A 13,446-nucleotide genomic window follows, 5' to 3' on the forward strand; every position below is an offset into this window, starting at 1 on the left:
TTTCATCAGTGTCTTATAATTTTCTGTGTACAGTTCTTTTGTCTCCTTAGGTAGGTTTTTTCCCTAGATATTTAATTCTTTTTGTTGCAGTGGTGAATGGGATTTTTTCCTTAATTGCTCTTTCTGATTTTTCATTGTTAGTATATAGAAATGCAATTGATTTCTTCCCTTAGTCTTTCAGTTGAATCTTGACTAGGTCTTAATTGACTGTAGTAATTAGTATTTCTTAGTTCTATGTTTGTTTACTCAGAGACACTCTCTTACTACATCCCTCCTCTGAATACCAACTAGGAAGGGATCTAGTAGTCATCTAAATTTTAAAATCAATATTTTTGGTATTGGTATTTTTCTTTTCTACCCTAGAAGTAATAAGACTTAAGAGGAAGTAGGAAATGGCAACCTACTCCAGTATTTTTGTCTGGAATATTCCATGGGCAGAGGAGCCTGGAGGACTACAGTTCATGCGGTCACAAAGACATGCCTGAATGCACGTGTGCAGCTCCAAATGAGGGAAATACCATGCATGTTGTAAGCAAGACAAGAAAGACCAGATTGGTGATTTTAAAAAAGTAAATGTTACTTGGGAAGAATGGGGAAAATTACATCTCTTCCCCTCATTTCCTTTACATCACCAAATAATGTTTAAATTGGGAGCACCAATGATTTAAAAACAGAGGCAAATATTTCTAATAGATGGTAAGTGGTTTTTTTGTTTTGTTTTGTTTTGTTTTGTTTTTAGTAAGTGAAATGATACCCCTGTGAACTAAGTGGGTTACAATAGCTACTTCATGACAGTGCTAATTCATTCTTAACCTGTATGCTTTTGTGAGACAAAAACTCAGAGAATATTACCTAGATTGTAGCCTTGTGACACTTTATCTTCAGTTTTCACATTCTTTTGACAGCGTTCCGAGCATCATCTTCTGGATGTATTGTAGCAGTAATACTAGGAATTATATGTGTCATCCTTTTGGGAATATCAGCTTTTTTTGCTACCAAGTGTAAGTATTCTACAGAAACTTCATTCCTTTTTTTTTTTAATTTATGTTTTTATTGGAGGATAATTGCTTTACATAATTTTGTTGTTTTCTGTTAAACCTCAACATGAATCAGCCATAAGTATAATACATACATCCCCTCCCTTTTGAACCTCCCTTCCATCTCCCTCCCAAATCCCCACCCCCCCCCCCCCCGCCCCACCCCACCCCAGGTTGATATAGAGCCCCTGTTTGAATTTCTTAGACATTCAGCAAATTCCCATTGGCTATCTGTTTTACATATGGTAATGTAAGTTTCCATGTTAGTCTCTCCATACATCTCACCCTCTTCTCCCCTCTCCCCATGTCCACAAGTCTATTCTCTATGACTATTTCTCCATTGCTGCCCTGTAAGTAAACTCTTCAGTACCATTTTTCTAGATTCTGTATAGGTGTGTTAGAATAGGTTAATATGATATTTATCTCTCTCTTTCTGACTTACTTCACTCTGTGTAATAAATTCTAGGTTCATCCACCTCAGGACTGACTCAAATCCATTCCTTTTTATGGCTGAGTAATATTCCACTGTGAATATGTACCACAACTTCTTTGTCCATTCATCTGTCGGTGGACATCTAGTTTTCTTCCATGTTCTAGCTATTGTAAATAGTGCTGCAATGAACAGTGGGGTACATGTGTGTATTTCAGTTTTGGTTTCCTCAGGGTATATGCCTAGAATTAGGATTGCCAGGTCATACGGTGGCTTTATTCCTAGATTTTTTTAAGGAATCTCCATACCATCTTCCACAGTGTTTGTATCAATTTACATTCCCACCAACAATGCAAGAGGGTTCCCTTTCCTCCACACATTCTCCAGCATTTATTGTTTGTAGACATTTGGATGGCAGCCATTCTGACCGGTATGAGGTGATATTCCATTGTGGGTTTGATTTGCATTTCTCTAATAATGAGTGATAAGAAAGCCTTAATCAGTGATCAATGCAAAGAAATAGAGGAACACAACAGAATGGGAAAGACTAGAGATCTCTTCAAGAAAATTAGAAATACCAAGGGAATTTCATGCAAAGATGGGCTCAATAAAGGACAGAAATGATCTGGACCTAACAGAGGCAGAAGATATTAAGAAGAGGTGGCAAGAATACACAGAAGAACTGTACAAAAAAGATCTTCATGACCTGAATAATCATGATGGTGTGATCACTCACCTAGAGCCAGACATCCTGGAATGTGAAGTCAAGCTGGCCTTAGACAACATCACTATGAACAAAGCTAGTGGAGGTGATGGAATTCCAGTTGAGCTATTTCAAATCCTGAAAGATGATGCTGTGAAAGTGCTGCACTCAATATGCCAACAAATTTGGACAACTCAGCAGTGGCTACAGGACTGGAAAAGGTCAGTTTTCATTCCAATCTCAAAGAAAGGCAATGCCAAATAATGCTCAAACTACCGCACAATTGCACTCATCTCACACGCTAGTAAAGTAATGCTCAAAATTCTCCAAGCCAGGCTTCAGCACTACGTGAACTGTGAACTTCCAGATGTTCAAGCTGGTTTTAGGAAAGGCAGAGGAACCAGAGGTCAAGTTGCTAACATCTGCTGGATCATCAAAAAAGCAAGAGAGTTCCAGGAAAACGTCTATTTCTGCTTTATTGATTATGCCAAAGCCTTTGACTGTGTGGATCACAATAAACTGTGGAAAATTCTGAAAGAGATGGAAATACCAGACCAGCTGACCTGCCTCCTGAGAAATCTGTATGCAGGCCAGGAAGCAAAAGTTAGAACTGGACATGGAACAACAGACTGGTTCCAAATAAGAAAAGGAGTACATCAAGACTGTATATTGTCACCCTGCTTATTTAACTTCTATGCAGAGTACATCATGAGAAACGCTGGGCTGGGAGAAGCCCAAGCTGGAATCAAGATTGCTGGGAGAAATATCAATAACCTCAGATATGCAGATGACACCACCCTTATGGCAGAAAGTGAAGAGGAGCTAAAAAGCCTCTTGATGAAAGTGAAAGAGGAGAGTGAAAAAGTTGGCTTAAAGCTCAACATTCAGAAAACGAAGATCATGGCATCTGGTCCCATCACTTCATGGGAAATAGATAGGGAAACAGTGGAAACAGTGTCAGACTTTATTTTTTGGGGCTCCAAAATCACTGCAAATGGTGACTGCAGCCATGAATTAAAAGACACTTACTCCTTGGAAGAAAAGTTATGATCAACCTATATAGCATATTCAAAAGCAGACATTACTTTGCCAACAAAGGTCCGTCTAGTCAAGGCTATGGTTGTTCCAGTAGTCATGTATGGATGTGAGAGTTGGACTGTGAAGAAGGCTGAGCGCCGAAGAATTGTTGCTTTTGAATTGCTGTGTTGGAGAAGACTCTTGAGAGTCCGTTGGACTGCAAGGAGATCCAACCAGTCCATTCTAAAGGAGATCAGCCCTGGGATTTCTTTGGAAGAAATAATGCTAAAGCTGAAACTCTAGTACTTTGCCCACCTGATGTGAAGAGTTGACTCATTGGAAAAGACTTTGATGCTGGGAGGGCTTGGGGGCAGGAGGAGAAGGGGATGACCGAGGATGAGATGGCTGGATGGCATCACTGACTCGATGGATGTGAGTCTGAGTGAACTCCAGGAGTTGTTGATGGACAGGGAGGCCTCGCGTGCTGCAATTCATGGGGTCGCAAAGAGTCGAACACGACTCAGTGACTGAAATGAATAATGAGTGATGTTGAGCATATTTTCATGTGTTTGTTAGCCATCTGTATGTCTTCTTTGGAGAAATGTCTGTTTAGGTCTTTTTTCCACTTTTTGATTGGGTTGAGAAACTTCATTCTTTATGTTCAATTTTATCTAAACATTTTGTCTTTTCCTAAAAGGAGAGTCAAGGTTAAGACTAATGAGATAATCACACTCTGACATCAGAAACATTCTTATTTCCATATGTCTCAGGACTTGAGAAAAAAAATATTCATGAATCCAAAGAAGAAAGTCTTTTTAAAGATTAAATTTAAGTTTTAGTTTTTAATTTTTTATAAGAAATATAATTGATCAATATTGTGTTAGTTTCAGGTGATATTTGCATGGCTTCCCAGGTGGCGCTTGTGTTAAAGAACCTGCCTGCCAATGCAGGAATCAAAAGAGACACGGGTTCGATCCTTGGGTCAGGAAGATCCCCTGGAGGAGGAAATGGCAACCCTCTCCAGTATTCTTGCCTGGAGAATCCTATGGACTGAGGAGCCTGGCATGCCAATGGGGTCACAAAGAGTCAGACACAATTGAGTGACTAAACAGCAACACAACCTTTTTAGATTGCTGTTTAGTCTTGTGAAGGGGACTAAAGTCAGGAATGAATTATGTTGACATTTGATGATTTCACTGTTTCATATAGTTTCTAAAATGTGAGAAACAAAATTGAAATTATGGGAGAAGATTTTAAATTTTTTTCTGATTTTTAATGTTATATATATATTTTCTTCATTTTAAAAATGAAAATTTTAGTGTAACAAGTTTATATTTTACCTTTTAAACTAACTGTCTTTTTTCTGCTGATAATTTTCAGATTTTCAAAATTCTTTTAATTATCAGAATATGTTGGATAATGACCCACAGAAATATGATCAGAATATGTTGGATAATGACACGCAGGAATATGAGAAAGCTAGGACTCCTGTGAAAAATAAATGCTTTTCAAAGGATTGGTTAAACTCAGGTATGTAGTAACATATAAGCACTCATAATTAAAAACTGGTATAATGAATTATTGCCAGGCAATCTCCATTTTATTATTAAACTCATGATCTACGAAAGTGAAGTATGGTAGAGATATTTTTCATTCAAGAAGATACAATTTCTTGCCACATGGTCTGCCTGCATCTTTGAACTGTAGATAATCAAAATTTAGTAGTTTCTGTTTATTGGTCTGTCAGTTAACTGACTTTGCAAATAAGAAGTGAAATAATTTTTGAGTTTCTTTCAGAGTCATGTCAATCAGCAAAGGAAATCTTTCAGTGCATTTAATTTATATAGCATGCATAAGATATAGTATAATTACTTAGTAGTTTCCTACTTCTTTATAAGACAATATTTTCCACTGATCCTTTGTGAAATGACACTGTCTTATGTCACTTCCCAGGTGGCTCAGTGGTAAAGAATCCACCTGCCAATGCAGGAGATGCGGGTTCAATTGTTGCATTGGGAAGATCTGGAGAAGGAAACGGTCATCCTTCCCAGTATTCTTGCCTGGGAAATCCCATGGATAGAGGAGCCTGGCAGGCTCCTTGGGGTTGCATGGGATAGCAAAAACAATCGGGTAAGGCTTAAGGGACCAAATAGCAACAACTGTCCTACATATCACTTTGCTAACTCAAGTCCCTTGAAACATATCCCAACTCCTGACTTGGTCATATGGGTAAAATTTACCTTGCAAGCAATCCCATCCTATCTCTCAAAGTCATGGATAACCTGAAAATTCAGAGAGCTTCCCTGAGGTTTCTCCAGGCCAACAGTCAATTCAATTAGACTCTTACTATATCCATGTACTAGTTTTGATAAGCACTCTGGTGGGACTTTATCCTTCTGTCTGTTATGCTTATCATTAGCAACTAGTTGCTTAAAATATTCTTGCTAGAATATAATTTAGTTACTTTGGTTTTGTCTTCTATGACAATACTTTAAAGATGCTTTTTAAGTAACTATATCTTTTTGTTCTTACATTTTTCAGATAGTAAAATTTGATGGGTAGGAGAAAGGAGAAATGGATTATTTTCTTTCTTTAAACTAATAATTGCTGTTGTTGTGGTTTAGTCACTAACTCATGTCCAACTGTTTGTAACCTTATAGACTGTAGCCCACCAGGTTCCTCTGTCCATGGGATTTCCCAGGCAAGAATACTGAAGTGGGTTACCATTTCCTCATCCAGGGGAATCTTCTTGACCCAGGGATCAAACCCGTGTCTCTTTTGTCTCTGCATTGGCATGCAAATACTTTACCATTGACCCACCAGGGAAGCCCAAACTAATAATCACTGTACTTTGATGAAGCTAGAGAGTTCCTGGAGGAAAGCATTGTTAGTATTGATACAAAAATTAAATATCAAAAGCAATACAGTTTTTGCCCTCTTAAATATTTCCTACTCTTGCATTCATGTCCTGGTGCCCATGGCATCCTGGAGAAAACTTTGCAGAAAAAGAAAAGTCACTCTTTCCCTCTCGACGACAGATATGTTATTTTGCATTTTAAGTTAGCAGTGATGTCCTCAGAGCTCATGGAAAGTAATAAGACCTGTAGAGCTGGGGGGGATGTCTGGAGCAAAACTTTCTGGGAAGAGCATTCAGTTCAGTTCAGTTCAGTTCAGTTCAGTCGCTCAGTCGTGTCCAACTCTTTGTGACCCCATGAATCGCAGCACGCCAGGCCTCCCTGTCCATCACCAACTCCCGGAGTTCACCCAAACTCATGTTCATCGAGTTGGTGATGCCATCCAGACATCTCATCCTCTGTCGTCCCCTTCTCCTCCTGCCCCCCCATCCCTCCCAGCATCAGAGTCTTTTCCAATGAGTCAACTCTTCACATGAAGTGACCAAAGTATTAGAGTTTCAGCTTTAGCACCAGTCCTTCTAAAGAACACTCAGGACTGATCTACTTTAGACTGGACTGGTTGGATCTCCTTGCAGTCCAAGGGACTCTCAAGAGTCTTCTCCAACACCACAGTTCAAAAGCACCAATTCTTTGATTCTCAGCTTTCTTCACAGTCCAACCTAACTTAAAAACTTTTTTTTTTTTAGAAAAGTCCAGAGAAGAATACAAAAACAAATGGTTTTGCTGTGAAGAGAAATGCTACTATTTTTCTAACATAGATAAAACCTTTGAAGAGAGTCGGAAATTCTGCACCAACCAGGGCTCCCATCTGTTGAAGATAGAAGATGAGGATGAACAGGTAATGAGTTCTGAAGTTGGAAATTTTTCCCATATTTTTTTGTATGCAAGAAGAAAATTGCTAAAAAGTTTTAAAGAACATCTGAAAATCATGTGTTTGTTAAATGACAATGACTTATCTTTTCAAGTCAAATAGAAAACTTTGTAGTAAATAAAAAGAATCCCTTGTTGGGAATTACAGCATCTCAGTTTTAGTTTTGTCTCAGAAAAAACATTAAGCTCTGGTAATGATGCTCTGTATCTGCTCTAGGAAGCAAACTGAGGTTTCTGAACAAAAAGGCATTTCTCATGAAACCATCATGGGAGTTGCCCTTTTTTCATGTTGCTCTGTTTTGAAGTCCTTTAATAATAATGGATCTTTTAATATGTTGATACTTTTGGCACATATTGGAGTGGGTTCAGTTCAGTTCAGTCGCTCAGTCGTGTCCAACTCTTTGCGACCCCATGAATCGCAGCACACCAGGCCTACCTGTCCATCACCAACTCCCAGAGTTCACTCAGATTCATGTCCATCGAGTCAGTGATGCCATCCAGCCATCTCATCCTCTGTTGTCCCCTTCTCCTCCTGCCCCCAATCCCTCTCAGCATCACAGTCTTTTCCAATGAGCCAACTCTTCACATGAGGTGGCCAAAGTACTGGAGTTTCAGCTTTAGCATCATTCCTTCCAAAGAAATCCCAGGGCTGATCTCCTTCAGAATGGACTGGTTGGATCTCCTTGCAGTCCAAGGGACTCTCAAGAGTCTTCTCCAACACCACAGTTTAAAAGCATCAATTCTTCCACACTCAGCCTTCTTCACAGTCCAACTCACATCCATACATGACCACAGGAAAAACCATAGCCTTGACTAGACAGACCTTAGTCGGCAAAGTAATGTCTCTTCTTTTCAATATGCTATCTAGGTTGGTCATAACTTTTCTTCCAAGGAATAAGTGTCTTTTAATTTCATGGCTGCAGTCACCATCTGCAGTGATTTTGGAGCCCCCAAAAATAAAGTCTGACGCTGTTTCCACTGGCAGCCCTTCGTTTCTCCAGGGGATGTTCCCAACCCAGGGATCAAACCCACGTCTTTTGTGTTTCCTTCCACCAGGGAAGTGGAAGGAATGATTAGGCAATAATAAGTAGTCCTAATTGAAAATATAAAGAAAAAGATTTTGGTAAAAATCAAATTATAATTGTTTGTGTTCACATTATTTTCTTTTATTTTGTATAAAGGTATAGCCAATTAACACAAAATGTGTGGCAGTTTCAGGTAAACAGCAAAGGGACTCAGCCAAATATACACATATATCCACTCTCCCCCAGACCTCTCTCATTCAGGCTGCTATATAACATTGAGCAGAGTTCCATGTTCTAGGTCCTTCTTGGTTATCCATTTTAAATTTGGCAGTGTGTGTTCACATTATTTTCATCTTTTATTGTTATAAAAAAGACTGGGGATTAAATTACATGTAGGGTTCTTCCTTCGCAGAACTTTGTTCAGTCTTTGGTGTCTTATTTTTATTGGATTGGATTATCTCGAAAAGGAAGTGTCAGCCCCTGGATGTGGGAAGATGGTTCCTTGATACAATATAAACTGTAAGTATCCAAAACACTTGAAAGCTTCAGTTTACTTGTTAACTATGGAAATGAATTGCAGAGATAAGTTTCATTAAGCAAGATTTTCTGACCTCAAGAGCAATTCTAAGACTAATTTTAATTTTGTAAAATATCCTTGGCATTAGAAAAAACACTGCTGACTTCCATGCTTCTGAACTTGTATTCATGTGGTTTCCTCAACCAGTAACACTTTCAGTTAAAATTTATTTTCTCTTTGAAGTCATTCTTGATCTCCTGCTTTGAAATTAGTTCCCCTTTCATGCTCCTAATTAGCATTTTGTTTTCTTTTACCATCTCACATCCAATCTAGAATATTCTGTCTCTCATCTTTTGTTAATCAGCAGCACACAATGCATAATATTTGATGGTTGCTTAACAACTTAAAAATTATCAATACGGATATTAATGAATTTTCTAGACATAAACAGAGGGTAGCTGGAAATGTACGGTTTCGGTGACTAGTTCCTGTTCTTGTTGTTTTAGTAGCTAGGTTGTTGTGACTTTGGAATCCTATAACTGTGACTCTGTAGCCCGCCAGGCTCCTCTGTCTGTGGGATTTCCCAGGCAAGAATACTGGAGTAGCTTGCCATTTCCCCTTCCAGGGAATCTACCCCATCCAGGTATCAAACCAGTGTCTCCTGCATTGGCAGGAAGATTCTTTACTGCTTAATCACCAGGGAAGCCTTCAATGACTAGTTCCAAGGTCTAAATCAAATATCTTCACTGTTTATCTAGATTTCCTCACTGTCTAGCAAAGCCCATTTTATATTACAAATAATACACCATTAAGAAACAATATGAAAATGAATTGGATTGGACTCAGTGTACTATGTTTTCCCCCATTTTTCATGATGTAGTTTTCTATGATAATTTTTAAGATTATATACATTCCCCCACCACAGATACTATTAATAAATAAACTAAAAAAGTCTTAACAACTATTAATGGCAGAGATGGACTGAGGACTAGGTCACCTACTTCTGAATTTGGTCCTCTTTACACTACACTGGTATTTAGAGTGCTTTTTTATTTGCTGTAATAACGATCTGTTCCAAATTTGCAGTTAATCACATGAGACACACTCTTTTATATTTCTGCACATTTGCATATACTATATCCTTTATCTGGATGCTCTGTAGTTCCACTCTTCATCTGGTTGGATCCTAATCATTAATTTAGTTTATTTTTAGTTGCTTGATAGCTCAGTCAGTAAAGAATCTGCCTGCAATGCAGGAGACCAGGGTTTGATTCCTGGGTCAGGAAGATGCCCTGGAGAAGGAAATGGCAACCCACTCCAGTATTCTTGCCTGGAAAATCCTGTGGAAACAGGACCCTAGCGGGCTACAGTTCGTGGGGTCAGAAGAGCTGAACATGACTTATCTACTAAACCACCACCACTATAGTTCCTTTATGATGCTGTGTTAGTTTCTATTGTGCAGAGAATTCAATCAGCTACATATATACATAAATCTCACATAAACACAAATTCCCTCCTTTTTGGATTTCTTTTCCACAGAGCATTGAGTAGGGTTCCCTGTGCAATACAGGAGGTTCCTATTAGTTACCTATTTTATACATAGTAGGAAGAGTGTATATATGTTACTCCTAACCTCCCAATTCATCCCACCCAGCTCCCTTTCCCCTTTGGTGTCCATATGTTTGTTCTCTACGTCTGTGTCTCTATTTCTACCTTGTAAATAAGATCATATTTACCAATGTTTTCGGATCCATATATGTGTGTTAATGTACAATATATGTGTTTTTTTCTTTATGACTTTCTCCATTCTGTATGACAGTCTCTAGGTCTATTCATGTCTCTGCAAATGACCCAATTTCATTCTTTTTTATAGCTGAGTAATATTCTATGGTATATATGTACTATATCTTGTTTATCCATTCCTCTGTTGATGGACATTTAGGTTATTTCCACATCCTGTCTATTGTAAATAATGCTGCAGTGAACATTGGGTGCATGCATCTTTTTGAATTATGATTTTCTCTGGGTCACTAATTTATGAGATAATTATACCATTTATTTATTTGTGCATGTATTGATTTAATCATTCATAAACTATGCATCACATTCTATGTAGGGGCTCTGCACTCAGTGGTATGTCTTCCTTAAGAGTCAGCTAAAATCTTCCCACATCAAAACTGTGTTCTCTGGCAAACTCTTTCCCCCTTGTCTGAGTTAGAAGCCACTCTTCTGTGCCAAATAAATGCATCTTTCCCCCTCTTTGTGTAAACTTCTTAAGGATAGAAATAGATTTACTCTGTATCTGCATTCCAGAATCTTAGTAATATGATAATACTTTAGAAATGTTTGTTAAGTGAATAAACAGAGAGATAGCTAAACATATAACTCCCTCCTTGTCAATAATAGTATATCTACTGGAAATATGATTTATATCTGAATATTAGACTCAATTTTTGTTTTTCCCCTCTTCAACAGAAATCTGTGTAATTCAAAAATAAACAACAACTGTGCATATGTCACAGGAACCAAAGTAGCTGCCACAGTGTGCACCAGGCAGTATTTCTTTATTTGTGAGAAGAATTATACTAATGTTGCTCTCAAACTATCAGAAGATAAATGAAGTTGTCAACATTCTGGTGCATCCACCTGCAAGATGCAAGTAAATGTTGTGTTCGTGACACTGGTCTGTTATTAAGTTAATTGCATATGTAGGATAGCTTGTAAATTTGATGTAGATACTTAAAATGTTAGAACTTCATCTGCATGGGGAAGGGGTTGACAAGCACCTTCTTTGACTTGATTTCAGGTGGAATTAATTTTGATGGAAAGATGAAGATTTAATTCAGAAACTATTAGTGATATTCTTTTCCACTCTATTTTGGTTGGACTTTCCTGCAACATATGGTATTCCTCATATATATTGTGAAGAAATAGTCCATACACAGAGCTATTTTTTAACTGATGTTCAGGAAATCAAGGTGAAACATGATATGACTATGTACATTCATTTTTTTTTTGAGAAGTATATTTGTACTTTCAGAGAGGATGAGTCATTTCTGCACTTCTGCTTTATCACTTTTAAAATTCAAGATTTTCACAATTAATGTAAGAATTCATAGTTGAAAAATTAAAAAAAATATAAAAAAGAGAAGCACATTGAATAAAAACTGATTCTATAATCCTTTCTCCTAATTTTTTGCCTTTCCAGTTACACTGTTAACATTTGGATTGTATCCAGTTTTGGCTAGTGTTTTGCTGTAGATAGTAGTGTTACATGAAACTTTATTACATAAACATCTTTGTGAATGTATTTGAATATTCTATAAAGTAGAAATAGAGAAGAGAAACTTCCATGTCAAATAGTATGCATCTTATAAATCCTCAAGTATAGATACTTTCTGCAAAAGCTGTTAATTAGTAGCCACATATACAATACATGTATCAGTTCAGTTCAGTTCAGTTCAGTCACTCAGTCGCGTCTGACTCTTTGTGACCCCATGAATCACAGCACGCCAGGCCTCCCTGTCCATCACTAACTCCTGGAGTTCACTCAGATACATGTATACGTTTCTTCAAACCCTTACTAATATATTATATTATCAATTTTTAATAGACACAAATGTTCTTTTATTGTTTTAACTAATACTTCCAACATTACCTGTGAGACAGAGCACCTGTTCTGTTACTTATTTGTCAATTATTCCATGCTTGGCTATTTTACTTTTTTTATTCATTGTTTTTCTATTTGTTTGTCTTCCTCCTTTTCTTTACTGATTATAGAAAGTAATTATAGATTACGATTACTGATTATAGAAAGTACTGATTATGTCTTTTTGTATTTTCACTCAGTATATTTTTATTACCTTTCAACTTAGTTTTTCATGATTTTTTATCTTATGTATAATACATAAGACAATATTTTTCTTTTTTATTAATTTAATTAATTTATTTTACTTTACAATATTGTATTGGTTTTGCCATACATTGACTTGAATCCACCATGAATGTACATGTGTTCCCCATTCTGAACCCTCCTCCCACCTTCCTCCCCATCCCATCCCTCTGGGTCATCAAGTGCACCAGCCCCGAGCACCCTGTATCATGCATCAAACCTGGAGTGGTGATTCGTTTCACATATGAAATTTTACATGTTTCAATGCCATTCTCCCGTATCATCCCACCCTCGCCCTCTCCCAGAGTCCAAAAGACTGTTCAATACATCTGTGTCTCTTTTGCTGTCTCTCATACAGGGTTATTGTTACCTTTCTAAATTCCATATTTATGCATTGGTATATTGTATTGGTGCTTTTCTTTTTGGCTTACTTCACTTTGTATGATAGGCTCCAGTTTTAGCCATCTCATTAGAACTGATTCAAATGTATTCTTTTTAATGGCTGAGTAATATTCCACTGTGTATATATATCACAGCTTTTTTATCCATTCATCTGCTGATGGACATCAAGAACACTTTCTAACACCATACACAAAAATAAACTCAAAATGGATTAAAGATCTGAATGTAAAACCAGAAACCATAAAGCTCCTAGAGGAAAACATAAGCAAAACACTCTCTGACATAAACCACAGCAGGATCCTCTATGACCCACCTCCCAGAATATTGGAAGTAAAAGCAAAAATAAACAAATGGGACCTAATTAAATTTAAAAGCTTCTGCACAACAAAGGAAAATATAAGCAAGGTGGAAAGACAGCCTTCAGAATGGGAGAAAATAATAGCAAACGAAGCAACAGACAAAGAATTAATCTCAAAAATATACAAGCAACTCCTGCAGCTCAATCCCAGAAAAATAAAAGACCCAATCAAAAAGTGGGCCAAAGAACTAAACAGACATTTCTCCAAAGAAGACATACAGATGGCTAATAAACACATAAAAGATGCTCAACATCACTCATTATCAGAGAAATGCAAATC

General features: G+C 37.4%; 1 protein-coding gene across 3 annotated transcripts in view; it reads left to right on the top strand.

Moving 5' to 3' along the window:
- Positions 1-11,192, top strand: part of LOC138437798 (C-type lectin domain family 7 member A-like) — a 53,370-nt gene extending 42,178 nt beyond the window's left edge. For all 3 annotated transcript variants that reach the window (XM_069585680.1, XM_069585682.1, XM_069585681.1), the window contains 5 exons: positions 906-1,001; positions 4,568-4,717; positions 6,789-6,940; positions 8,410-8,516; positions 10,990-11,192. In XM_069585680.1, the coding sequence (XP_069441781.1) occupies positions 906-1,001; positions 4,568-4,717; positions 6,789-6,940; positions 8,410-8,516; positions 10,990-11,134 (650 nt within the window). In that variant the 3' untranslated portion in view covers positions 11,135-11,192. The remainder of the gene's footprint in view (positions 1-905; positions 1,002-4,567; positions 4,718-6,788; positions 6,941-8,409; positions 8,517-10,989) is intronic.
- Positions 11,193-13,446: the final 2,254 nt, after the last annotated feature.

The sequence above is a fragment of the Ovis canadensis genome, chromosome 3, assembly GCF_042477335.2.
Source record: "Ovis canadensis isolate MfBH-ARS-UI-01 breed Bighorn chromosome 3, ARS-UI_OviCan_v2, whole genome shotgun sequence".
Taxonomy (NCBI): domain Eukaryota; kingdom Metazoa; phylum Chordata; class Mammalia; order Artiodactyla; family Bovidae; genus Ovis; species Ovis canadensis.